The sequence below is a fragment of the Megachile rotundata genome, chromosome 3 (assembly GCF_050947335.1).
Source record: "Megachile rotundata isolate GNS110a chromosome 3, iyMegRotu1, whole genome shotgun sequence".
NCBI classification, from domain to species: domain Eukaryota; kingdom Metazoa; phylum Arthropoda; class Insecta; order Hymenoptera; family Megachilidae; genus Megachile; species Megachile rotundata.
The window spans coordinates 18046062-18072898 of record NC_134985.1 but is presented as its reverse complement, the minus strand read 5'-3'; the positions used below and the strand labels follow the sequence as shown (position 1 = coordinate 18072898).

At 43.0% G+C, this 26837-nt stretch overlaps 2 protein-coding genes across 12 annotated transcripts in view; one reads left to right on the top strand and one right to left on the bottom strand.

Moving 5' to 3' along the window:
* Positions 1 to 22820, top strand: part of trio (trio Rho guanine nucleotide exchange factor) — a 27196-nt gene extending 4376 nt beyond the window's left edge. For 5 of the 10 annotated variants that reach the window (XM_076529660.1, XM_076529658.1, XM_076529662.1 and 2 more), the window contains 26 exons: positions 44 to 235; positions 303 to 506; positions 578 to 862; positions 988 to 1314; positions 1380 to 1791; positions 2077 to 2315; positions 2396 to 2697; positions 2822 to 3068; positions 3137 to 3328; positions 3439 to 3702; positions 3781 to 4137; positions 10440 to 10932; positions 11687 to 11762; positions 11839 to 12424; positions 12517 to 12600; positions 12725 to 13188; positions 13263 to 13422; positions 13488 to 13715; positions 13838 to 14026; positions 14238 to 14470; positions 16428 to 16692; positions 17830 to 18370; positions 19663 to 20020; positions 21449 to 21787; positions 21866 to 22058; positions 22672 to 22820. In XM_076529660.1, the coding sequence (XP_076385775.1) occupies positions 44 to 235; positions 303 to 506; positions 578 to 862; positions 988 to 1314; positions 1380 to 1791; positions 2077 to 2315; positions 2396 to 2697; positions 2822 to 3068; positions 3137 to 3328; positions 3439 to 3702; positions 3781 to 4137; positions 10440 to 10932; positions 11687 to 11762; positions 11839 to 12424; positions 12517 to 12600; positions 12725 to 13188; positions 13263 to 13422; positions 13488 to 13715; positions 13838 to 14026; positions 14238 to 14470; positions 16428 to 16692; positions 17830 to 18370; positions 19663 to 20020; positions 21449 to 21787; positions 21866 to 22058; positions 22672 to 22779 (7338 nt within the window). In that variant the 3' untranslated portion in view covers positions 22780 to 22820. Of the gene's footprint in view, positions 1 to 43; positions 236 to 302; positions 507 to 577; positions 863 to 987; positions 1315 to 1379; positions 1792 to 2076; positions 2316 to 2395; positions 2698 to 2821; positions 3069 to 3136; positions 3329 to 3438; positions 3703 to 3780; positions 4138 to 10439; positions 10933 to 11686; positions 11763 to 11838; positions 12425 to 12516; positions 12601 to 12724; positions 13189 to 13262; positions 13423 to 13487; positions 13716 to 13837; positions 14027 to 14237; positions 14471 to 16427; positions 16693 to 16784; positions 16940 to 17829; positions 18371 to 19662; positions 20021 to 21448; positions 21788 to 21865; positions 22059 to 22671 lie in introns of those variants that run through there. The other 5 variants (XM_076529663.1, XR_013037604.1, XR_013037603.1 and 2 more) reach the window with 5 other exon arrangements.
* Positions 22368 to 26837, bottom strand: LOC100881748 (uncharacterized). Of its 2 annotated transcripts, none has more exons than XM_003703080.3 (3): positions 26681 to 26837; positions 25727 to 26132; positions 22368 to 25509 (listed from the first exon to the last, which is right to left on the bottom strand). In XM_003703080.3, the coding sequence occupies exons 2-3, from the start codon at positions 26024 to 26026 to the stop codon at positions 23683 to 23685; spliced, it is 2127 nt and encodes a 708-aa protein (XP_003703128.2). In that variant the 5' UTR covers positions 26027 to 26132; positions 26681 to 26837; the 3' UTR covers positions 22368 to 23682. The 2 variants fall into 2 exon arrangements, with proteins under 2 accessions (XP_003703128.2, XP_076385781.1); XM_076529666.1 differs by having other exon boundaries at positions 25727 to 26111; positions 26681 to 26835.

Here is a 26837-nt window from a genome sequence, read left to right as displayed (position 1 = left end):
TTGAATCTAACGAAGAAGTTTCAACTGGTTTTTCTTTATCCAGAATACTTATACGAACGCCACTAAGCTGCTTACCGCTGCTCAAGAGTTAGCTCACACTGGAGAATGCGCGGCCGACGAGATATACGCGGTGGCTCAAGAATTGGAGGCACACGTCAGTAGTTTTGCGGCTAGAGTCGAACAACGACGTCGAAGATTAGATTTAGCAGTTGTATTTTATACTCATGAGAAAGAGGTAAAAGAAGAGGATTAAACATTAGCGAAGAAAGCGAGGATCTTACGTTTATGCTTATCCTTGACAGTTGAGCGGTTGGGTCGACGAGTTACGGCAAGAGTTACAACAGGACGAAGTTGCGGAAAATCTGGAAACAGCGGAGCGATTATTAGAGCAGTGTGCGCAACATCGGGCCTCCTGTTTGGAAGCTTGTGCGTCGACTATCGTGCAAGGCGAAGCGTTGCTTCGAGAACTTCGAGAGTCTACCGAAGCTCCCGACAGTACCGGTTCCGTGAGTTTCACTATCTGTACTTCGCCATCGACTTTGCTCGATCGACACGAAACAACCGCGTCTGTTCTCAGATATCTGCGGTAGAGGCTGCGCTCGACAGGTTAGCGGGTTTGAGACAGGAATTGGAGGAATTATGGGCTACCAGGAAATTAAGACTGGAACTGTGTCTGCGGCTGCGTGTATTCGAGAGGGACGCTTTAGAAGCGAGTGGTCAGCTGGAAATGTGGGCGCAAGAATTGCAGGGACCACCCAGAGAGGGTTCTCCCGAACAACTGCTTCGCGTGCACAACGATGGGGTTGCCCACATGCAAAACACTGCTTTTCAAGTTCTGCAACAAGGTCAAGAACTCGCTCAAGTAAGAATTACAAACGGACCAAGTATTCTTCAGATTTAGTGATAGAATCAGTTATCTGATTTCTATGCGAATTTATATTTAAAACCATTCGAAAGAATTGTAGTTCAAGAATTGTGTTATCGCAGGTATTGGAACAAGCTGGTGTTTGTATAATGGCGGACGGACAGCACAGTGCTACGGCTAGAGTGCAAGTACTTTTAGAATTTTTAAACGAAAGGGAGATGGACGCGGAGGATTTAGCCGAGATGAGAAGAGTTCGCTTGGAGCAAGCTTCTCAACTGGTTCAATTACAAACCGACGCTACTCACGTAGCTAGTTGGATTCGTAACGGTGAGGCGATGCTCTTAGCTTCTCTCAGAGTTCCGGAAAATCTACAGGACGCTGAACAGCTTCGTTTGGAACACGAACAGTTTCAAGTCGCTATAGAGAAGACTCATACCTCGGCCGTTCAGGTAGATACCGTTTATCAATAGTTGCAAGCGTTACGATTAGACCCGATCATCTTTGTGCTTCGCAGGTGAAACACAGAGCGGACGCTTTGGTGAGCGCGAATCACTATGATCCGAAGAGCATAAGAGAAGTGGCCGAGGATGTGACTAAGAGATGGCAACAACTGGTGACGTGCGCGGAGGAGAGGCATAAATTAGTAACTGCTAGCATTAATTTTTACAAGACGGCCGAACAAGTACGTTCCGTGTTGGATAGTCTCGAACGGGAATACAAACGAGACGAGGATTGGTGTGCTTCCGGCGAAAAAGCTGGACAAGTACCGACGCTCGTTGGCAAGCATCAAGAACAGAAGGAAGCATTTTTAAAAGCGTGCACGTTGGTACGACGAACTGCGGAAACATTCCTCAAGTATACGAACCGCAGTCTTCAGTTTTACAGTTACCAGGCGAATAGCGCTGGTTCTGAGAACAAAGTTAAAAGTTAGTTGGTCGTGTTGTTTTATTTCTACGTATAATATACATATATATCATAAAATCCGATCGATTATCAAACAAGTCGAAATAAAACGATGAACTTGATTTCTTGATTCTTCTCTTTTTCTTTTTTTTTCTTCTTTTCTCGTTTTGCTTTTTTCTCTTTTCTTTTTTGTTCGATGTGTTTATAGTCGCGCGTAAAACGCGCGAAATACACGGAATGACTAACGTTCGTTTAAAAGAAATTCAGAGAATCGATTGTCCGTAAAATGTTGACCGTTCCCGTTGCAGGTATTTTGGAAGAGTTGCTCAGCAAAGAGAACCGAGTGCTCGAATATTGGACGCAACGTAAGAAACGATTGGATCAGTGTCACCAATATGTTCTTTTTGAACGTAGTGCCAAGCAGGCTTTAGAATGGATTCGAGAAACGGGCGAATTATATTTAGCCACGCATACTAACGTTGGCAAGAATCGGATTGAAAATGAGCAATTGCTACGAGAGCATAACGAATTCAAAGGCGCTGCGAAGGTAAGCTTTGCTCCTATCTGCTTCAAATAACTCTATCGAACGGATAACCGATGATCATCGTTGATCATGTTTCTGCGCAGGAAACGAGAGAAAGGGTGAAACTGTTGATACAACTCGCGGACAATTTAGTGGAGAAAGGACACGCTCATGCGGCAGCGATCAAGCAGTCCGTCGCCGAGGTGGACCAGCGGTATAAAGACTTCAGTACGCGCATGGATTGTTACAAAACTCAAATCGAGGATGATCTAGGAATTCAATCCGATGACGGGCAGAAGGATCTGTCGATCGATCGGAATTCGGATCCGTTGCTCGAGGAGAAAATTAAAGGGAAAGACTTGAAAGAGTTGAACGAGGAAAAGAGGAGATCGGCTCGACGCAAAGAGTACGTTTCTTTCTGCCGAAATACGTATGCATGCGTGTGTAGACTACATAAGGTATTCCTGAGAGGAAGAAGGAAACACAGAGAGTCGCTATCGTTTCTTATTATTCTCTTATTATTTCGACAGATTCATAATGGCTGAGCTGCTACAAACGGAACGAACTTACGTGAAAGATTTGGAAACGTGCATTCGTTGCTTTTTGGAAGAAACACGATGCGGTAAAGGGAACGTTCCATCTGGATTGCAGGGTCGGGAGTCTATAATCTTCAGCAACATGGAAGAGATTCATCAGTTCCATAGCAACGTGTTTCTTCGGGAACTGGAAAAATACGAAACTATGCCGGAAGATGTTGGACATTGTTTCGTAACTTGGGTAAGTACGACAGCGTTGTTGATCGTTCTCATAAAATATGTTTGATTTTATATTTTGAATCTCGTTAGGCACCGAAATTCGACATGTACGTGACGTACTGTAAGAATAAACCGGAAAGCAATCAGTTGTTAGTTACTCACGGTGGAACATGGTTCGAGGAATTGCAAAGGAAACATCGAGTCGAACATCCGATTGCCGCGTATCTAATTAAACCCGTTCAAAGAATTACGAAATACCAGTTATTGCTGAAAGACCTTCAGGTACGTGATCGAATCAGAAGATTCTGTTTGTCAGTCTGTCGAACGTTTAAAGAATATTCGTACAAGTTTTTCGTTTGGATCTAATCATTCTTCTCCGACCAACGCTACAGGCTTGCTGCCAGGAGGGACAGGGCGAGATAAAGGACGGGTTAGAAGTGATGTTAAACGTGCCTAAGAAAGCGAACGATGCCTTACATTTGAGCATGCTAGAAGGTTGCGACGTGAGAATAGACACGTTAGGCGACGTAGTATTGCAAGATTCTTTTACGGTTTGGGATCCTAAACAATTGATCAGAAAAGGCAGAGATCGGCACATATTTTTGTTCGAGTTGTACCTACTATTTAGCAAAGAGGTTAAAGATTCTGCCGGGAAGGTAGGTAAAGGATGTGGAATCATAATTGAATCCTTATAGTGAAATCTTATAAAACTTGTGTCTCGTTGGTCACGACAGGTCAAGTATATTTATAAAAGTCGTCTGATGACTTCCGAACTGGGTGTAACCGAGCACATCGAAGGGGACGAGTGCAAGTTCGCCGTTTGGACCGGTCGAGCACCTACCAGCGATACGCGCGTTGTTCTCCGCGCTAATTCCATGGACGCCAAACAACTCTGGGTGAAGCGATTGCGGGAAGTTATCCAGGAGACGTACTTCAGTTTGAGCATGCCGAAGAGTCCCGCCAAGAAGAGTTCGAGTCAACGTTCCAGCAGAGATCTCGAGGAGTGCGCTTCCCTGGACGACAGCGTCGAGAATCTGGACAGAAATTCACTGGCATCGTTCGGTTCTACGAACACCACGGACTCCGACAAGGTAAGCTATGCTACTGATTCCCAGAGTTAAGGGAAGGAGAGTTAACTGAGGAGAGATCGAACGGTGTTTTCACCGTATTTTCGCGCCGTTTTGTTGGGGCGAATACAAGGAAGGACTATGCAAATTACGAACGGTTTACGGTGAACGCCTACGATAAGCAGCAGGTGAAAAGGATAAAGCGGTATTAGGACGGTGTTCTTCCTCGATTCGAGCGTCGTTTGACAGAGTAGGGTAACGCGACGCGGAGCGAGGTGAGGCGCGAGCGAGAGAAGCGGAGGATTTTTGGGTGGGGTTCGAGAATAATCGAAAAGCGAGGAAACGCGCTCGCGAGCAAGCGCGCTGGGACTGCGGTAGCGAGGGTGACGGCGGCGGCGCGTGCACGGCAAGGTTCACGAAGAAATAAAAAAGGGATGGGGTGAAGCGGTGTCGTTCGCGTTGCAAGGGGCGCGGGGCGAGAATACGCGAGGGCGCGGAGGATGTGCAGCAGCAGCCGCAGCAGAGCAAGAGGAGGAGGAGGAGGTGGTGGTGGTGGCAAAGGCGAGGAAGGAGAGGGCGGCAACGGGAGGGTATCAGGGACGATAGGTAACGGGATCAGTACGGACGCGACGCTTGGGTCGAATGGATCCGTTCGATGGCGAGCGCAGCGAATCGTTGGACGAGTCTTTTCGACCTGTCAAGAAACGCGAATAACCGCATCGAGGAAAGCATGTCGGTCGTACGTTCGACGAGATCTTTGCTCGCGTTTCTAGTTTCTTCCGGCCGGTTGTCGCGTTCGCGCACGTGAATCGAAACGTACGAGAGTAAACTGTCATGACGTCACCGGCAGGAAAACCTGCAACGAACGTCCAGAAACCCCGCAGGAAGATCTCGTTACCTTGGTTCCGTCAGAGTTCGGTGGCACAGCCACATGCAGCCCTCTCGAGGCAGCACACCATCGACACCCCCGGCTCGTTTCAAGCTCGGCGCTTGCACCGTCAACCCTCCCTTTCCCAGGTACTCGAGGTACTCTCGTCCGAGTTCCAACCTTCTTCTTTCATTTTCTGTTGCGCCTAAAACCTGCGATCATCGTTCTAGGGTCAACGTATTTCTCTCCGCAGTTACAAATTTTCCCGACCTGAACGATCTCTTTTCGTCGGTGTCGCGCTTATGAATTAGCATCGCGTGACGAAACCACTCGGAGTATACGCGTAAATTTGAAAAGCCTACGCGTTCCAAGTAAAATTAGACGGCGTAGTAGGAAACGAGTGCGGTTCGTACGGCGACGCGCGCGCGCGAGCGCACATTCGTGTCCGCGTTCCTGTTTGCCTAACCGCGTCCGCGCTTGTTCCTGTATCCGTACTACGAATCGTTTCCCGTTGTCCCCGTTTCCTTTCGATTCTTTTAATTGCTCCGAGAAACGCGGTCGATCGTTCCTCGTCGTAAGATTACGCCATGGGGTCGCGTTCTTTTTACCCGACTAACTTTCCTCCATCGATCGTCTCGATACGAAACAACTTTCCGACTACTTCGACATTCGTATTGCGCTTTTTCCTTATGATATCTTGAATACTTTTCGACATACACATCCGCTAGCGATTCGTGAGTTTGCCATGATAAATTCACCGTAATCGATAGCCTTGCGATTAACCCGTTATCGCGATAACGATTTATCGAAGCGTTTGGGCTATCAAATATGTTATAGAAACATATCGAAAGGAAACGAAACGAAACCGCGTTTCGAGGCCAAATCGAGATTGGCTCGCTGCCGAGTTACGTTCGAATCTATGGTTAGATTCCGACGTAAACGCGAGCTGTACCTGCGTCGAATCTCGCGTTAGATGGAAAACGATAGTTACAGCTCGTTAAGTCGACTCGAGGACGATTCCTCGAATCGTGACAATTTTTTCTTCCGTCAACGATCGACGCCGGGAAGTTTCGAAGAGGATCGGTAAAATTTGGCACGTGGAAAAAGGCTATTTTCGTCGATGGAACGCGAGAGGCTCCCTGGCTCGATTCTAGAACCGTGATCGTAGTCGGAATTCGTATCGAAACACGGATCGTTCATAAACGATTTGTCGTCATACGGAAATGGATATTTTCTTTTATTTGCTTTTGTATGTGTTCGATGTTTATTGCAACCGGTTATACGCCTTATGTCTGCTCATCTCCGATAACGTAACAATAACTTGAATACACAATGTTATTAACGCTAGCTTTACGGACGTTCATTGTGCACTTTTAGACGGAAAACAAATATACGAGCGAAGCTTGATTTATACAATTATTATAGACAGACTTATGCTTTGGTTTTGTTAATTTTTGTAATTTTAGGAAATTTAAAATGTAACTTTTTCATGCGTTTTGTAAATTGAATGTTGATAATGAATTCGATAAGCAAACTTCTTTTTTGTAATTCAAAATGTATGGTTTGAGAACAGAAGTTAAAATGAATTTGATGTGCAAACTTTTGCTTTGTAATTCAAAATGTGTTTTTTAAGGACAGGAGTCAAAATGTATTATACAATGTACTAGTCTGGTCTCAAGTTTTAAGAACAGCAGTCAAAATGTATTATAAAATGTACTAGTCTGGTCTCAAGTTTTAAGAACAGAAGTCAAAATGTATTATAAAATGTATTAGTCTGGTCTCAAGTTTTAAGAACAGAAGTCAAAATGTATTATACAATGTACTAGTCTGGTCTCAAGTTTTAAGAACAGAAGTCAAAATGTATTATAAAATGTATTATTCTGGTCTCAAGTTTTAAGAACAGCAGTCAAAATGTATTATAAAATGTATTAGTCTGGTCTCAAGTTTTAAGAACAGCAGTCAAAATGTATTATACAATGTACTAGTCTGGTCTCAAGTTTTAAGAACAGCAGTCAAAATGTATTATAAAATGTACTAGTCTGGTCTCAAGTTTTAAGAACAGAAATCAAAACGTATTCGATGAGCAACTTCTGCTTTGTAACTCAAAATGTGTTTTTTAAGAACAGAAGTCAAACTGTATTATAAAATGTATTAGTCTGGTCTCAAGTTTTAAGAACAGAAGTCAAAATGTATTATAAAATGTATTAGTCTGGTCTCAAGTTTTAAGAACAGAAGTCAAAATGTATTATAAAATGTATTAGTCTGGTCTCAAGTTTTAAGAACAGAAGTCAAAATGTATTATAAAATGTACTAGTCTGGTCTCAAGTTTTAAGAACAGCAGTCAAAATGTATTATAAAATGTATTAGTCTGGTCTCAAGTTTTAAGAACAGAAATCAAAACGTATTCGATGAACAACTTCTGCTTTGTAACTCAAAATGTGTTTTTTAAAGACAGGAGTCAAAATGTATTATAAAATGTATTAGTCTGGTCTCAAGTTTTAAGGAAAGAAGTCAAAATGTATTATAAAATGTATTAGTCTGTTCTTATATTTTAAGACCAGAAGTAATGCAGAGTTTCGTACTTGATACCGATAGCAATATTTAATATGTACATACAGATTTTTTATCTAGCAATTTGATCAATTTGACAGAGCTCTTGAAGTTTCAATAAAAATGTCTGATACGAAACCAGACTACAAACCTGCTATCGTATTCGTAAGATTGTTCTTATTAGAAGCAGCACTGTATGAGAATGTATAGAAGTAGATTTGATGATGTTCAGCTAGTGTGCTGTTAAATGAGCGACAAGTTTAACAACAAAGTATCTGATCATCGACGTTGAACATCGAATCATCCATATTATTAGACCTGATGCACACGAGCGACTTTTTTTCATAAATCTTCTCTCGATTAAAATGAAGACAAATCCCAAAAGTGTCTCTCGCATCTTAATGTTAATACTAAAATAAAGTACAATGAATGTTCGATAGATGATCGTTAACTTTTCATAGTAGAGTAAAAGAAAAACAAGATACGAATGAATCGAAAGAATAAGGGCGAAGAAGAGAGAGGAGAGTCGAAGGGTAGATCGACGGAATAGAGCAGGCCGATTGTCTTTGACTTTGCGGACCGATGGAGCGTTCGATAGATTATTCTAGCTCCAGTGATTTCAATTTTATCGAAATAGCCTGCCTCCGATAAAGGCACGCGTTGACACCTGTTTCTTCCTTCCGAAAATACATAACGGAGCAAACGTTCCAAACTCTTCTTTCCTTTTCTTTCGAATATTTGCTTTTCTCGTACCATGGCGCCGTTTCGTAAACTTCCTCGACACGCTTTTCGGAAACCTTCTCGAATCTAGACCGCTGCGTTTTATTTATCGAAAAATAACTTTCGATCATCAGCTTTGAAAGAATAATTGTGTACGTGTCGACGCCTCGTGTAAACATCGTAACTTCTGTTGTGGACTTTTACTAGGATACAAACATGTTTAAAAAAATCCTGAAATCTAGTTTCGTTCACTCATTCTAGTCGAGCGTTCACGGTTTTTATCGGACGGTACTAATAATAACTTATTTTCTTTCATCTTTTCAGTAAATATGATGCTATAGCGTGTTTGCTCTAATGAGAACATCATCAGATGAACTCCCAACGCATTCTTATAATCATGTGCACATATTAACTGCATCAGTATAGCATCAGTACTCTTGCACATCAAGAACATGAATGATACCATGTCAATTTTGATGCGATTCAAGTACTTTGATTTTCAAGATTGTCTCTCGCTTAACAACACCTCACCTGAACATCATCAGATGAATTCCCAACGCATTCTTATAATCATGTGCACATATTAACTGCATCAGTATAGTATCAGTACTCTTGCACATCAATAACATGAATGATACCATGTCAATTTTTATGTAGTTCAAGTACTTTGATTTTCAAAATTGTCTCTCGCTTAACAACACCTCACCTGAACATCATCAGTTGAATTCCCAACGTATTCTTATAATCATGTGCACATATTAACTGCATCAGTATAGTATTAGTACTCTTGCACATCAATAACATGAATGATACCATGTCAATTTTTATGTAGTTCAAGTACTTTGATTTTCAAAATTGTCTCTCGCTTAACAACACCTCACCTGAACATCATCAGTTGAATTCCCAACGTATTCTTATAATCATGTGCACATATTAACTGCATCAGTATAGTATCAGTACTCTTGCACATCAATAACATGAATGATACCATGTCAATTTTTATGTAGTTCAAGTACTTTGATTTTCAAAATTGTCTCTCGCTTAACAACACCTCACCTGAACATCATCAGTTGAATTCCCAACGTATTCTTATAATCATGTGCACATATTAACTGCATCAGTATAGTATTAGTACTCTTGCACATCAATAACATGAATGATACCATGTCAATTTTTATGTAGTTCAAGTACTTTGATTTTCAAAATTGTCTCTCGCTTAACAACACCTCACCTGAACATCATCAGTTGAATTCCCAACGTATTCTTATAATCATGTGCACATATTAACTGCATCAGTATAGTATTAGTACTCTTGCACATCAATAACATGAATGATACCATGTCAATTTTGATGCAGTTCAAGTACTTTGATTTTCAAGATTGTCTCTCGCTTAACAACACCTCACCTGAACATCATCAGATGAATTCCCAACGCATTCTTATAATCATGTGCACATATTAACTGCATCAGTATAGCATCAGTACTCTTGCACATCAATAACATGAATGATACCATGTCAATTTTGATGCAGTTCAAGTACTTTGATTTTCAAGATTGTCTCTCGCTTAACAACACCTCACCTGAACATCATCAGATGAATTCCCAACGCATTCTTATAATCATGTGCACATATTAACTGCATCAGTATAGTATCAGTACTCTTGCACATCAATAACATGAATGATACCATGTCAATTTTTATGTAGTTCAAGTACTTTGATTTTCAAGACTGTCTCTCGCTTAACAACACCTCACCTGAACATCATCAGCCTTACCCCAATACATTCTTATAATCATGCACATATATTAACCCCTTACTATGGCTTATTTGTCAAGTGCGTCAGTCAGAACTGACGAATTACAACTACAATATTAAAACAGACAAAAAAATTTGGAATTTTATGTCAATATGTTATTATGCAATCGTTGACTATGCAAATTGCACTTGAACTTCAAATTGAAGCGTACTAAAAATTCGAGTAAAATTGATCACGGCCGAAGTACGAGCATGTCACGAGTCACACTCGTCAAAGTAGTGCAAGGGGTTAAAAGCATCCGCACTCTTACATTAATAACATAATACACTACTCAGGTGCAGTGCTATTGAACCTTAATGATCTTAATCTTAATAATTAACCCATAATCTCCGATATTGTGTCCAAGACCTCATTTCACCTCTAATTTCAGACCGGCGTAGCCGAAGTGACCTGGGTAATCGCGGACCACTTGGCGGCCCCAGGATCCCGCGAGCTGACGGTAACGAAGGGTCAACAGGTGGAAGTCTTAGAAAATGGAAGTAACGCGAGCGGAGTAAACGCGCCGGAATGGACTCACGTGCGACTTCTAGTAGCTCCGGGGCAAGTGGATCCTCCTCCGGAAGGACTGGTGCCTACCAGTGCTCTCAAGCAGCCACCGCCCGTCTCCAGCAAGACTTCGCCGTCTAGAAAAGCTCCGGTGCAACAACCGCAGCAGCAGTATCATCAGCAGCATCATCAACAGCTATCTAGCAATCAAGTTCAGAGCACCTCGCCGAGCGGGATCGTATCGGCTGTAGTTTCGTCGGCCGCGATTGTAACCGGGGGTTCCTCTTCGTGCTCCTCTTTGTCGTCTTCGTCCACCGGCGCGTCGTCGATCGGATCGAATCTGCAGAACGTAGTTACGCCTCTGTTGCCGGACGAAGGTTGGTTGATTTAATGCACTCGAAAATTTTGGTATTTGGAGGAAGAACGAAATGTTCGAGTGCGAAGGGAATTGAGAATCTTGAAGTTAAGTTTTTCACGGTGTCGCACTCTGATTCGTCGGGTCAGATCGATGCGACGTACCGGGATAAACGTGTCCTTGACCGGTTGCGTCTTCAGGTGATGCGCCAGCGGAACCAAGTTGCGACGCATCATGCAGTGATGGTCGTTATCCTCTCTTTCGCTTCTCCCACGAATCACCATTTCGGTTATTTGTTTAAGCAATGCCTAACACCGCTGTATCTGTAACGTTTACGATCGTGGATGCGATTCTTGGTGAAAGAAAATACACGCTTCTTGTTTTTTTAATTTTTACATCTCTCACTCGGTTAAACATTTTGCTAAAACTTTTGTGTCCTTAGTTTTTTGTACTTCCGTCATAAGATGAGTGTTAAATATTTAGAGAAGCAAATTTTTCCTTTTTCGATGCGACCCGTAAACGCTGTAACTAATTGTTCGCTCTTGCGGAAATTACGTGCAAAACAAGCGTTACACTTTTCGCTTAACCTATCAGCCCTATTTTTTTAGTATCCTTTCAAAGTTCATCTTGCGGTGAATATCTTAGGAACTCGATCGATCAGAAGCGATTGTATTCAAATTATTTATCAATTTATTTATTTGTACCGATAGTAATCAATTTCTCTGGAATTTGATTTTACTCGAATGCGATGTAACCGTCGTTCGTTCTGTCCGTAGAGAGCGTCATCGCGAATGATGGAAGCACCGGTGCGAACACGAGCTCCCCAGGGAACAAGCGACGCGGGTTCAGCGGGTAAGCGAGCGATGCGCGACGAACGCGAAATATGTGTCCAAAGATAAGCCTAACGACCGTTTGCTTTCGTTCGTAGGAGAAAGTGGCTACCCCCGCCATTGCGTAAACTCAGCCAAGGTAAAGTGGAGAAATCGACCGCAACCGCGACTACGACTGCAACCTCAATATTGTCGACAACGGGAACAGCAACGGCAGCGGCGGCAGCGACCACGGTTCCCGAACGTCCCTCGAAGAAGAACGTTTCCGAGAAACGATTCAAACTACCGAGCGGCGCCGAACAGACTCGGGTGTCCGGACCAGCCAGACCATCCAGAGCCGCCTCCGTTTCCGTATCGACTTTAACGTCCGCGGCCGCGTCTATGCGCGTATCCGCTTCGGTGTCCAAGGATTACGACGCCGAACTCGCTCGAACCGCTGTCGAGGCGGAAACGGAAGAGGAGGAAGGAGAGATCGAGCAGTCGGAGGCCGAGTTAGAGGAATACGTTGCCGAACCCGACGACGCGGAGGCTTCCACTTACTCGGAACAGAACGGAGCGGACGATGTCGAAGACGAATTGGAACTACCGCCACCGATGAAACCCATCACCGAACCGATACTCGTAGGAACTGCCAACGGATCCACCGGCTCTACCATTCCAACCGAAGGCTGCGGGAAATCTCGAGTAAGCGTCGTGCTTCTTTTTCTTCGCTTTCCGATGTGTCGCGACGCGATAAAATACCGGAAGTGCTTATCGGTTTGGTTTACTTTTCGCAGACTTCCGAACGGTCCACGAAGATTCTCGACGGTGCTACAACGGCCGACTTGGCTGAAATCGAACAGATCGTAAAGGAAAGGATGGTAAGATCGAATGAAATTGTGATTAATCTCCTCAAGAATATTTAGACTTATTTTGTATATTAAACTCTTTTCAAATTTATAACAAATAAATGTTGAACCGTAACTTCGTTGATGCCTACAACAGGAACAGCACACGGAAAATCTGGAGCGACAAAGCCTCATGAGAACACCTAGCGGTAAAAGTTCGTCGAACGTCGGCATCGGCGATGAAGCCTGCGAGGAAGGAGACTCTCTGTCGTCAGGGGTGTCTAGCGGTATCGGTGGTGCGATCATGATCCCGTCGACGGCTGCGACACCGACGCCTTCATCGACTCCAAGCTCGACAGCTACCGCGACAACGAGTAGTCCGGCTCGCAATCCAGATCAACACGACGTGGAGAGTACGGCTCTCGCGAAACGACAATTCGTTATCCGAGAGTTGGTGGAGACGGAGAAGGATTATGTGAACGATTTGAAGCAAATAGTCGAAGGATACATGGCGTTGATGCGAGATCCCGATTGCGAGATTCCTTTACCGGATGATCTACGCGGTGGGAAGGACAAGATGGTATTCGGAAATATAGAGGCGATTTACGAGTGGCATAGAGAGTAAGTATTCTCAATCTTGTAAGTGCTCTCGATATTATTCAAGCGATACGTTTCTTTAATTTACCATCTTACAGCTTCTTCCTGAAAGCTTTGGAGCGCTGTTTGGAACGACCCGAAGAACTTGGCCCGCTGTTTAAACGGTATGAAAGAAAGTTGCACGTGTACGTGGTCTATTGTCAGAATAAACCAGTCTCCGAATACATCGTCTCTGAATATATCGACACTTATTTCGAAGTAAGTTGAAAGATTCTTTTGTATGTTATTCTTGTACCTATACGTTCGTGCACGCCTTTGTTTAGGAGCTGAGACAGAAGCTCGGACATCGATTGCAGTTATGCGATCTTTTGATAAAACCAGTTCAGAGGATCACGAAATACCAATTGCTTCTTCGAGAGGCCTTGAGACTCACCGAGCGGACTCAGAGGATTTCGGAAATAGAAGGTCTCAGAGCTGCGGTTCACGTGATGCGCGTCATTCCAAAAGCGGCCAACGACATGATGGATGTTGGCAGACTTCAAGGTTTCGACGTGAGTGTTCTCCGATACGAAACAGCTCTATATTAAACTTTCCTCTTTATATTTTTATTTCTCCGGGCGCGACCGCCTACGTCGCTATTCGTTTTTCGAGATGATTTGTTTGCGCTGTTTAGGGAAAGATTACGGCGCAAGGGAAGTTGCTGTTACACGGACCTCTTTTGGTAGCAGAATTGTCCAGCTTACCGAGCAAAGGAAGAGAGTGGCAAGTCTTCCTTTTCGAGCAAAATATTATTTTCAGCGAGACTGTTGGGAAGAAAACGCAATTTACCAACCCCGCCTACATCTACAAGGCTCATATTCAGGTAAACAACGATGAAAAACGGATCCGCATGAACATTCTTCTTTCTTTCTCGTTTATTATACGACTTAGAAAATTCTGAAGATCAAACGCGTTCGTATTTGTAACGTATCGAATATGTATATTTATTTTGAAAGTCGTAGTCTAATGCTGTTAAAATGAGTGAAAGTAAAAATGAGTAAGGTTCGATAATGATCTTTTCGACGATTACGCAGGTGAATAAGATGAGCCTGGAAGAATGTTACGACGACCCGGACAAATTCGTGATTCGATCGACCGATCCTCGGAAGCCTGGCCTTGGATTTTCTTGTAGCGCGATCGAAGAGAACGGGCCGCGAAAGCAGGACTGGGTGGACACGATCACTGCCATCCTGCAAACTCAACGCGACTTCCTCAAGGCGATACAGTCGCCGATTGCCTACCAAAAGGAACTTACCAAAGATCCATTGTAAGCGTCATTCTATTTAACACACTGAATTACACGTTGACTCTCTTTCAACGCTCGTCGTGCGAAGATTCGTTTCAACATATTTTTGTATATTTCGTATATTATATGTATATATATGTATATACATACCGTATATTCCGTATGTATACATATATATACGTATAAAGAAGAAAAGAAGAAAGATACAGAAGCGCCTGTACGCTAGAGAACCGTAGTCGTTTCCTAAGCTAAAATCCGATTTCATCTCCGCTTTCCTTTCGTTCTGTTCCTCTACTTTACCTCACGGTGTATTCTTTAATCACGCTCCACGCGCACAGTACTATCACCGTATTGCGACGCGCTTCCTCTCGTTTGCCTTAACATCGCGGTCTGGGAATCTACCTCGCTATCGCTGCTGAGTGGCTTTATCGCGAGAGCGTCTTCTACTATATTCTATATATATATACACATATATGTACGAGCACGTGGGTTAATATAACTCGCGCGAGAAAGTACGCTATACAAATTTTATTTCTACGAGACTACGAACGCGTTTACGCGAGGCCGGACATTAGGCGAACGCTGATTCTGCCTCGCGATGTCGGCGATACAGATTTCTGTGTATCAGCACTATATATATGTATGTATATATACGTATATATATACATATACATAGCTACCTACCTCCTTTGGAGTAGTTTTTAACGTTTCCTAGAATCGTGTTTGCTACGGTTCTTTGAAACTCGATGCTATGCAATGCAATGCGATGCAATGCAATGCAGTGAAGTACACTATTACGGCAGTTGCAACGATGGTACACGATGGTAGAACGCGGTACAAAGCGTTGCGTTGCGTTGCGTTGCAATGCGATGCGATGCGGAGCGATACGATATGATGCGATGCGATGCGATACAAAGCGTTGCGATGAGATGCAACGTCGACTAAACGGACTGTTCTTTCTCGGCTATGTATTGGCACGCGCGTGCAGGTGGGGGGTAGGTATAACGAGATGTATCCACTCGCACTCACCGAATCCTCGTCACTACTCCCTTGCAACCTGTTCGCTGACAAAAATGGTGAATAAGCGTGTCCGTTGCATGTTTCGTTTAACGCGAATTATGTATTTGTTGGTCACGTGTTTGCATGTACTCTCTGCGCGTGTGTGCGTGTAGAAAGGGGGTGGGGGCGAGAGAACGACAACAACAATTTTTCATCGCAGGATACGAACGAAACGTATAGTTATCGTCGAACGAACGATCCTAAGATCGAACGACGACGACGAAATTCCATTAACGTTATTCGATCGTTTCCTTCGTCTTTTCGGTTCAACGAACACGCGTAAGTCGACGGAAAAGACGAAGAGAAACGCGTTCAAAGCTGGAATACGTAGGAGCGAGAAAGCGCGTATACGCAAAATGTAAAATATCGACGCGTTATCCGACAGGTTGGCTCACCCCCACCAACAAATAACATTACTGGTTAACGACGTAACCTTGCGAGCGTATAACAATTCGAATAATGTCCGTAAACGCGCGAGATCGAACGAATCGGGGATGGTACGCTGTACATATTGCGCATTCGCGAAACACGACGACCCAAAGCGAAACTAATGACTCGCGAACCGTAAACATTTTGTTTAGAATAAATTGTACATTGGTCAACGTTCTAATTGTGATGCGTCCTTTCCTACGCCTCTTTAACGCTACTTACTTTTCGGTTCACTAACAGCTTGTTTTTACCCTGGCAAGAACAAGGTACTGCATTGACCATTCACGAAACTTTTCAACGTTCTTCACGACCCACTTTTTTAACCTTCGCACGATTAACGGGACAACAATGTACGGCTAAGGAAGAGAATCTCAAGGATGCGCGAGCGTTGATTCGGATCAGACTCTGTTTAAGAGCGCAAAGAGACCGCGTAATTCATAAAATGCAGTGCCGTGTTTGAATTTTATTTATGATTTGCTGGCGTACACAGTCGTGGCGTGAGTCCGGAATCTCCGTGTCGAGGACTTTCTACGAGCCTGTCTAAGACAAGCGACGACGAAAGAAACGAAATCGCAGCTCCCCGAACCGCGACGACGACGACGGCGACAACGGCGGCTCAACGGTCCCGCACCGCCGGAGTTTCGGATCAGGAACCTTCGCAAACGCCGAGCCCTAGCAAAAGCAGATTGAATTTTCTCGAGGGATTTAAGAGCAGCCTCCGGCCTCGATCGCCCGTTCGCAACAATTCTATCCCGGTGAGCACGCCTATTCGAAATTATTCATACCTTTTTACTCTACGCGCGCTATTCTATTTGCCTGTTCGTAATTAAACCTATTGCAATTGCAGCAAAAGGATTCTTCTTTCTCCTCCTCCTCTTGATGCCTGTTGCTACTCGCTCGCTCTCTATCGCGTAGTTTTTCCTTGGTACGCCGACGGCTCTTCCTACGTTTTCCACCCAAACGAAACGATGCTACGAAGGATCACGATATCGTATCGTACAGGTTGGAACTTTATCCTATTCGCAACGGATGTTACTTTTACGCTTAGCGATTCGAACGCTTTCCTATCTAAGTTGCTTCTCGCTATCTGCTCTCTGTCGTCGACCGTTTTCGTCGTCATCGTCGTTGTCAGAGACCGTCGCAGCCATCGTCGTCTGTCTCGTCGTCGTCGTCGTCGATATTCTATCGCTTCATTCGCAGCTTTTCTCAAGGTAATTTTCCTGCTCGACGATATCGACATAGTTTACTGACTCCTTATGTATACGACGTCTGGTTTCTCTCAAAGTATGGCACTATAAGGTGAAATTCCGGTTGTAGGTTCGATGACACTCTTGGTGAACTATCGAACGTTACAAGATTAAATCTGTTCAAGAGCACTTTTCACACCTTATCCTGCTGTACCAGGACCGTCCAAATCTCCTATAGCTGAGGGCGCTTATAGCGTGATAAGATAGGGGAACGTTCAAACCATTCCACATTTTCTTCTTTCAACGTTTGACATCGCGAAGATATTTTCAGTCGATTTCCTTCGAGATCAGCTTCAAGTACACCCGTTGTAAGATGAGCTCTAAGAAATTTTGAGAAGTAACTCTTTTGTTTCTTGCTGCGATTGTATGTGACAATTATAACTATTCACTCGTGTCGAAAATAAGGCACCTTGCATTTTAATCACTCACAGTACCTTTAGGTATAATAGAAGGGCTCAGCTCCGTAGCAGAAATATTGGACGGTCCTGTGGCATACCGTTTTCGTCTGTTTTCGAAGGAAGAAGCAGCGAGTGGAAGAGTGGTTCGAGGGTATACGGTAGAAGGGTTCGGTGCATGGTGGTGATGATGATGATGACGAGGAAAAAGCTTAGGAAAGTGTTCAAAGTTAACCGGGAGATTCGGTAGATCGTTGCAGGTAGCAGAGTAAGATTAACCGCTGATTGGGGCAAGTTACGCGGCGGAGAAGAGGTGGAGATCTCGCGAGTGGACGGTCCAGGACTGATCGTTCGACGAACGATCGGAAGAAAGGAGGAATTTTGGATACCGGCGAGTCTCGTACCGAATTCGTCTCACAGCCGCGCATGGTCTTTTCGGCCGCGAAGAATCGATTCCGAGGGAGAGAACGTCCGTCTTCCGCAGGACGCGCGCGCGGAAGAGAACGGTCCTCCCACGATCTTGACTATTCCGTGTTCGATCAGGGCGACGGCCGGTGGGGTGGCTCGGCTCGTGCTGGAGGCGCGTCGCGTGGAGCGCGCAACCGTCCGCTGGAGGAAGGAGGGACAACGATCTAACATCGAGGGAGGCGATCGACATCGACTTTTCCGGACGTCCGATTCCCTTTCTCTCGAAATCGCTCCTTGCCTGCCATCGGACTCCGGGATTTACCACTGTCGCGTCGAACACGAAACGGGCTCTTGTTCGGCCAAGATTCCCCTTCGCGTCGTAGGTATGTCCCATCCCTTACCATATACTGGGACAAACTCTATTCTTAACACTAAAATTACCACAAAGGTCTTATAACCCTTATACAAGTTTTTCATTTTGACTCACAAAATTTGTTAAAACTTTATTTAGAATCTTTGATAATCTTCATGAAGACAAAGTTCATATAACTCTTGTACAAGTTTTTCATTTTGACTCACAAAATTTGTTAAAACAATTTCTTTAGAATCTTTGATAATCTTCATGAAGACAGTTCATATAACTCTTGTACAAGTTTTTCATTTTGACTCATAAAATTTGTTAAAACTTTATTTAGAATCTTTGCTAATCTTCATGAAGACAAAGAAGTTCATATAACTCTTGTACAAGTTTTTCATTTTGATTCACAAAATTTGTTAAAACTTTATTTAGAATCTTTGATAATCTTCATGAAGACAAAGTTCATATAACTCTTGTACAAGTTTTCCATTTTAACTTACAAAATTTGTTAAAACAATTTCTTTAGAATCTTTGCTAATCTTCATGAAGACAAAGAAGTTCATATAAACCTTGTATATGTTTTTCATTTTAACTTACAAAATCTGTTAAAACTTTATTTAGAATCTTTGATAATCTTCATGGAGACAAAGTTCATATAACTCTTGTACAAGTTTTCCATTTTAACTTACAAAATTTGTTAAAATAATTTCTTTAGAATCTTTGCTAATCTTCATGAAGACAAAGAAGTTCATATAAACCTTGTATATGTTTTTCATTTTGACTCATAAAATTTGTTAAAATAATTTCTTTAGACTCTTTGCTAATCTTCATGAAGACAAAGAAGTTCATATAAACCTTGTATATGTTTTTCATTTTGACTCATAAAATTTGTTAAAATTTTATTTAGAATCTTTGCTAATTTTCATGAAGACAAAGAATTAATGTCATTGATTGATTGATTGATTTATTTTATGAGGGCCTTGATTGCTATGATCATTGGCCCTAAGAATTAATGTGTATATTAATTTATGTTCTATCATTTGTTTATTTATTTTTGAACTTCATTTTTAATTTTAAAAATAACAGAGATGCTACATAAGGGATGAAGCATCAAGGACTTTCAATCAAGTATATCATTGTTTATCCCACCAAAAGTTTACATACAAAAGCATCTTAATTTCTGTTATCAAACTTAAGGCCCTTTAGTCTGTAAACCTTGTGTTTATAAACAAACGCTGTCTTGTTCCAGTATCTGGCAGACCTGTTCCCACCTTACCAATCTACAACCCTAGATGCTCATAATAATTAATTTTTCAGGTATCGACACGAACGCTTGGCGCGACGCGATCGACACCGATCGATCGGACGACTCGAACGACTCGTCCTCGATGCATCGCGCTCATTCCAAAGACGCGGAAAGCGAACGGTGCATCGACAGATACCTGGAACTAGAGGAACTGGGAAACGGTAGATTCGCCAAAGTATGCCGTGCGAGGGAGAAGGGATCCGTCCGAGAAGTGGCCTTGAAACAAATATTCAGAGTAAGGCAGCGGTTGTCGGTGACCCGTGCAGAATACGACTTCCTTCGAACCACGTGTCATGATAATATCGTTCGAGCGCTTGCCTTGTTTGAGGACCTACCCCAGCCCGGTATCGACACTATAGTTTTGGAGCTGTTAGTATATGTTCATACGCAACGCCACATGACGATCTCTAACAAGTTTATTTGTTCTGTAACTTTACTTTTTATAGACTGAATTATGTCATGTTTATATTGTAATTGTCACTGCTGTAATTGTTACTGCTGTACTTGTTACTGCTGTACTTGTTACTGCTGTACTTGTTACTGCTGTACTTGCTACTGCTGTACTTGTTGCTGCTGTACTTGTTACTGTTGTACTTGTTATTGCTGTACTTGTTACTGCTGTACTTGTTACTGCTGTACTTGTTACTGCTGTACTTGTTACTGCTGTACTTGTTACTGCTGTACTTGTTACTATTGTACTTGTTACTGCTGTACTTGTTACTGCTGTACTTGTTACTGCTGTACTTGTTACTGCTGTACTTGTTACTGCTGTACTTGTTACTGCTGTACTTGTTACTGCTGTACTTGTTACTGCTGTACTTGTTACTATTGTACTTGTTACTGCTGTACTTGCTACTGCTGTACTTGCTACTACTGTACTTGTTACTGCTGTACTTGTTACTGCTGTACTTGTTACTGCTGTACTTGTTACTGCTGTACTTGTTACTATTGTACTTGTTACTGCTGTACTTGCTACTGCTGTACTTGCTACTGCTGTACTTGTTACTGCTGTACTTGTTACTGCTGTACTTGTTACTGCTATACTTGCTACTACTGTACTTGCTACTACTGTACTTGTTACTGCTGTACTTGTTACTGTTGTATTTGTTACTGCTGTACTTGCTACTACTGTACTTGCTACTACTGTACTTGCTACTGCTGTACTTGTTACTACTGTACTTGTTACTGCTGTACTTGTTACTGCTGTACTTGTTACTGCTGTACTTGTTACTGCTGTACTTGCTACTGCTGTACTTGCTACTACTGTACTTGCTACTACTGTACTTGCTACTACTGTACTTGTTACTGCTGTAATTGTTACTGCTGTACTTGTTACTGCTGTACTTGCTACTGCTGCACTTGTTACTGCTATACTCGTCAACCCCTTGCATTATTTTGACGAGTCCGACTCGTACCTCAGCCATCATCAGTTTTACTCAAATTTTTAATACGCTTCAATTTGGAGTTCAAGTCCAATTATAATTTGTATAGTCGATTGAATAATAACATATTGACATATTTCAATTTTTTTGTCTGTTTTAATACAGTAACTGCAGTTATTCAGTTCCGACTGACGCACCTAACACATAAGTCACAGTGCAAGGGGTTAATTGTTACTGCTGCAACTATTTTGTCTATGTAAAAAATAAGTATGAAGCAACACTTCGCTTCAAGCAATCGCACTTCTCTGCTGTCAGTTCACCTCTTTTGTCAGGGTTCATCTTGTGGCAAACAAAAATTTTCTACCATCTTTTTCTTTCTTTTCCTATGTTATTAATGTTTTCTGTTCCTCTGTAGGGTGAGGGGTTCCACCTTGTTCGGGTACCTCGGCGAAAAGACAGAGTACACGGAAGCAACCGTAGCGAGGTACACCGGTCAGTTGCTGTCGGCGCTGCGGTGGCTGCACGCGCGTAAACGCGCTCATTTGGACCTGAAACCGGAGAACGTTTTGATCGACGAGGAAACCGACACTGTAAAATTAATAGATCTCGGCGAAGCCGTCAGAGCGGCGCCGCTCGACGAAGTCCGTCCTCCGGCTGATTTAGAATTCGCTGCCCCAGAATCGGTTCTCGGGAAACCGACCGGCTCCTACACGGATATGTGGGCTGCCGGGGTTTTCATTTACGTGCTTCTCAGGTAAAACATCGATCTCTTTTAACTGGAACTAACACCTGCACACGGTCGATATATTTCTCAACGGATTGTTTTATTCAGTGGCCTTTCACCCTTCTTGGACGATTCAATCGAGGAGACTACCGCCAATATACTGAAGTGCGACTTTTGTTTTCCGGAAGAGTACTTTCATGAAATATCGGAGGACGTGAAACGTCTGCTCGAAAGATTGCTGCGTTCGCGCGGAGAAGACAGAACGACCGCTGAAATTTCCTTATCGTCACCGTGGTTTCAGGTATAGGATGCTTTCATGAAATTATTTTACTCTGCGAAGCCAACCAGCCAGTTCAGACGATGCGATGCTGCATATGAAGCTAGTGAACGATTTCTTTCGTGCAGATTCATTAATAACTCGTGTGTTAATAGCTCATCAGTTGGTAGTAGCTCATGTGTTCATGGTATAGCTTTAAAACTTGCGTCTTAATAAAATAAATATACGTTGACCATGAATATAAAACTGTACGAATGCAGCCCAAAGTAGCGGGGCTTCGTATAGGTAAAACATATGTGAAGATAGCTTATAATTATAATAATAGCTCAACAATTTGGCAGTTCGACAGTTTTAATTTGTATACATTTCCTTTTTCGACATGATAAACTTTTGTACTGTCAGTAATTGATCCCATAATTTTAATCACATTACGACATATTGTGGAGTTTCAAATTAAGTTTTATTTTATAAAAATAATGTTCGTTATTCTATTTAAAATGAACTACGCATGCGTACTAGGATTATCTGTACTCTTTGCAATTATTAGATAGACGGGAGGATTTTGGTTACCGAATTAATCAAACGCATCGTCTAAATGGACTATATAGACATTTTTCAAAAGATACGTTTGTTTCAGGTACCGATCGGTGCAACGATCCCTTCCTCCCGAATGGCTGCCTTTATCGATCGTCGCGCGCATCGATCGAAATCTCGTCAAGAGCGAAACAGTAGTTTTTATTCGTAAAGCTGTATCTCGTTCATAAAAGACATATATATATACATATATTTATTGACAAATAATTTTTTGTAAAAGCTACCGCGATCGAATCGACCGAATGTAAATAAAACTAGCGAACGCGATCGCGACGGCTACCACGTGACCGCCGTTATCACCTATCACCTTTTTGTTATTCGTGCGTTTCGTTTAGTCTATCACGCGTACAAACTGCCGCGTCTGTCGATACTTGACCTTCGATGTGCCCGTTTGTTCGAATAAAACACGAATCAACGTTGAAATCTACCGATACAGGCCCGTCGTCGACAACGTAGTTTCAGTTCCCATGGAACGACCCTTTCTATTAACTAGCGTTACATCATTTCCTTTTTGTAGGGACACGTTACCATCGCGTTACGTGAAATTATGTGCTATCGCATCGCTCGTCTTCTGGAACAATGACATAAATCAAAATTATTTATGTAAAAAGAACAGTTCTTGTTTATTCTTTCTACTCTTAGATTTACAATTCTTGCGCACACCGCAGAAATCCCCTCCACTGATTTACATATAGAAAGACTGATCAAGGACATCTCTTGTGTTGAATTCATCAATTGCGCAGTATTTTTCTGTACAATGCCCCCGCAAGGGTGATTATGTCATTATTCCGCCAGAGAAGCAATATATAAAATAAATATATGTATATTCTGATATTCGGCTACATTCGACTCATATTTTACGAATGTCGCGTAATAACAATGTACAATTGTGTTAATTTCACGTGACGTAATGTTAATGCGTTCCTGTCTTAATTTTCCTATCACTGTCCTATCGTTTCCCCTGTTCGTACAAGTCATTATTATTTGATCTTGACATTGACAACGGATCGAAGTAAATCCATTTCCGACGGTGCGTCGAATTTTCCATTTCCCTTTACCGCGGCGATATTCTTAACCGTTTACAGTGATCGAGCACGTGTTGCTCGTACTCTTCCGACGAAGAGAATGATTTATTATCACAAAGAAGGCAGCTCGCATCTTTTCTGTTTACCGAGTGACGACGCATTCTATGAATGCTCAATTCGACCTTGTTCTGCATTTGCTCGTTGCAGTCTGGACAAGTCATCGGTTCCCCGTCCGCTCCTTCGTGCTCCGATACGTTTTCCAACCTACTGATCGACGTCCCGCCATCTTTCTCGTTCGAATTCGATTCGAACGTCACGATTATGCTCGATGACGTACCGACAGTACTCGAACGCTCTTCTTGTTCTCTTCCCGCTTCCTCTGCCTGTTCCGACTGAACGAAACGCTTCGGAGACGAGATTGTTTCGCTCGTGGTTTTTATCGAATCCGACTCGGTCCGAACCGATGCCTCCCGATGACTTTTTACGTGCTCGGCTAACTGTTCTTTGCTGCCAAACGTTACTTCGCAAGAATCGCAAGAGTAACGTGACGCGTCCGCTGACGGACATTTTCTTACGTGCTCTTTTAACATTCGTTTCTCGAGAAATTCTTCTCGACAATGTTCGCAGCCGTACGTTCGTTCTCCATGATGCGAACTTCGATGCTTCGAGAGCTCAGACTCGCTTTCGTAACTGATCAAACAGTCGAGACACATATGACTGGACAATTCAGAATGATCGGTTAACAAATGAGCCTGTAGTTGTCTTCTAAACTGAAATTCTTGATCGCAGAATTCGCAACGTATCCGTTCGTCGTTTCCCTCCGCCGTCTTCGCTTTATCCTGCTCTACCAGCACCGCTTTTTCTTCGACTCCAATTTCCACTTTTACTTGTACTTTGCCTTGTTCCTCCATCGACGCTTCCTCCGTCGACCACTCCGTCTCCATTTTACACGGCATCGTTTCCGGCTCGCTCGACTCGACCTCTATCTTCATTTCTATTTTCCTATCTGTACTCTCCTCTGTCCTCGTTTCCTTCGACTTAACTTGCTCAGTACTTCGATACCTCTGATTGCTCATCACTTTCAAAACGTCCGACCAATCGAGTTCTTCATCACTCCGGCACGTGTCCGTCAGCAACGAGAACACGGTGTCACCCTGTCTTTCGTCTTCCCGCTCGATCCGAGACTCGTTTCTTAAACTTGATTCGTTCGTTCCGGTTTTGTAAATTGGCCTAGCGACGTTGTTGCCTGAGAGCGAAATGGAGGCAGGGCTGGGAACTGGGCTCTGAATGGACGCTGCTACCTGAGCAGTTCTTTGCCTTCCTCTTCCTCTTCCGCCGATTCCCCGGCTGCGAGGTCTACCACGACCGCGTCTGAAAATACCGCGAGTGATTCTGGGAGCACGGTCCTGCTGATCTTCCTCCTTTTCCTTTTCTTGTTCCTTCTCTTTCTCTTCCTTCTCCTTCTGCTCTTTTCTCATGTGCTCGCCCAGCGAATAAAGAGGTTTCTTGGGAACGCTGTTCGTTTTGGAGTTCGGAAACACATGGCGCAGAGTGTTGTCCGCGACGTAGATCTGTTGAAAAAACTTGAACGATTGCTCCAATTTGTCGACGCACTCGTCGCACATGTTTGTCGGCAAAGCATCTTCGTCGTCAATTTCTATTAAAAGTTTCAGTTTCGATAGAAGGCTCATGTCCGTGCCTTTTCCCTTGCTCGTCATACTTACGAGGTTCGGTTTTTTGGTAGCGCAAGTTCTGCACCACTGATCCACGTCGAATTCGGAAGGAGCATTTTTCTCTGCGGGTTTATTTATCGATACTTCCTCCATAGAACTGTCCTGACCGTTTACTTGAACTTTCTGAAATTTTACGGATATGTAAACATTGGTAAATTGGAGCAGATGCAACCTAACCTAACTGCGTATGCTCCGAAAATGTTTACTTTCGTTTTCGTGACTGTAACCATAAAAGTAACGGTTCGTTTTGATTTCAAGCATAACCAATAAACTTTTGGAGATCCATGGTGCAACGAGAGAACGAGAGAAACGAAACGAATGAGTAATAAAGAAAACTTACCCGTCGCGTTTTCAAACTTTTCAGTGTTCTCGAAACAGCGCTCCAATGTGGAAAAGGGACCGCATTTTCTTTCAATGTACCTTTGCTGAGATAACAGTCCTCCGTAAAGTGATTGTTACACACGAAAAATTTCATAGATCGTAAAGCGTCCAGATCTCTGCCGATTAGATCCACGTGACCACTGTTGATCAACCATCTCACGCAAAGACCAGTATCACAAACGGGAAGTTCGTGAAGTATTTGCTCCTTTTCCCGGGTGTCGACACAATCGATGTATCTGCATTTGGTTACTTCCTCCATGATACGCGGATTTTTGCCAGCTCCTGATTCGGCGGAAGCACACGTGCAAATACCGATTGCTTTCCCTTTCCAGCAAGTCTAATCCCTTCGGAAAAACAGCGAAACCCTAAGCATTTCAGACAGGTTAGGCATACGTGCGATTAAGGCGCGAAAAGCGAAACTAATGCAGCGTATCTGCCATCTCGCGATCCTTTTTCGTATTCTTGAACCTGTTATCCGTCTCTTATGCAACTTCGTCTCTACATATTTCTATGTCGATGATACGCGCACAATGTTTTGTCGATTCACCAGAGAACGAGGTCGTATCGCGCAACTCGAATGTGCTTGGAAGGTTCCTGGCTAATTGTACTGTTCTATTATTATTCGCTCTATCTGGATCGGTTATATACACAGTAGGCCAAAAACACGAATAGCGGAAGAAACGATGACGTAAAAAGCGTACGTAATAAAAGTTCACTGGGTATGATTGTTAATCGCTAAGACCGTCGTAACGATACATGCGCAGTACCTTCGCTTTCCGACGAATCAGAGCCAACATGCGCGGAACGAACAAAATTATTCGTTCGACACCTTGTTCTTTCGATAAACCGGTAATATGTATATAAATATGTAAATATGTATGAGTGTCGTTATTTTTATGAATTTAACGTATACCTTTGTCGAATGCATATACGATTCCCGTACTTGAACGCGAGGAAAATTACTTGAACTATCAAGTTATTGCCGAATATTTCGATCGCAAAGGTTATCCACGATTGAAAATATTTCGGAGTATACAAGTATAGCGAAAACTAGAAGTACGACGCGTCGA

Coding starts and splice junctions, on each gene's coding strand:
- LOC100881748 (XM_003703080.3), bottom strand. CDS start 26,026: ATGGAGGAAGTAACCAAATGCAGATACATCGATTGTGTCGACACCCGG. Junction 25,510..25,726: donor AAAGTTTGAAAACGCGACGG/GTAAGTTTTCTT, acceptor GTAAAATTTCAG/AAAGTTCAAGTAAACGGTCA.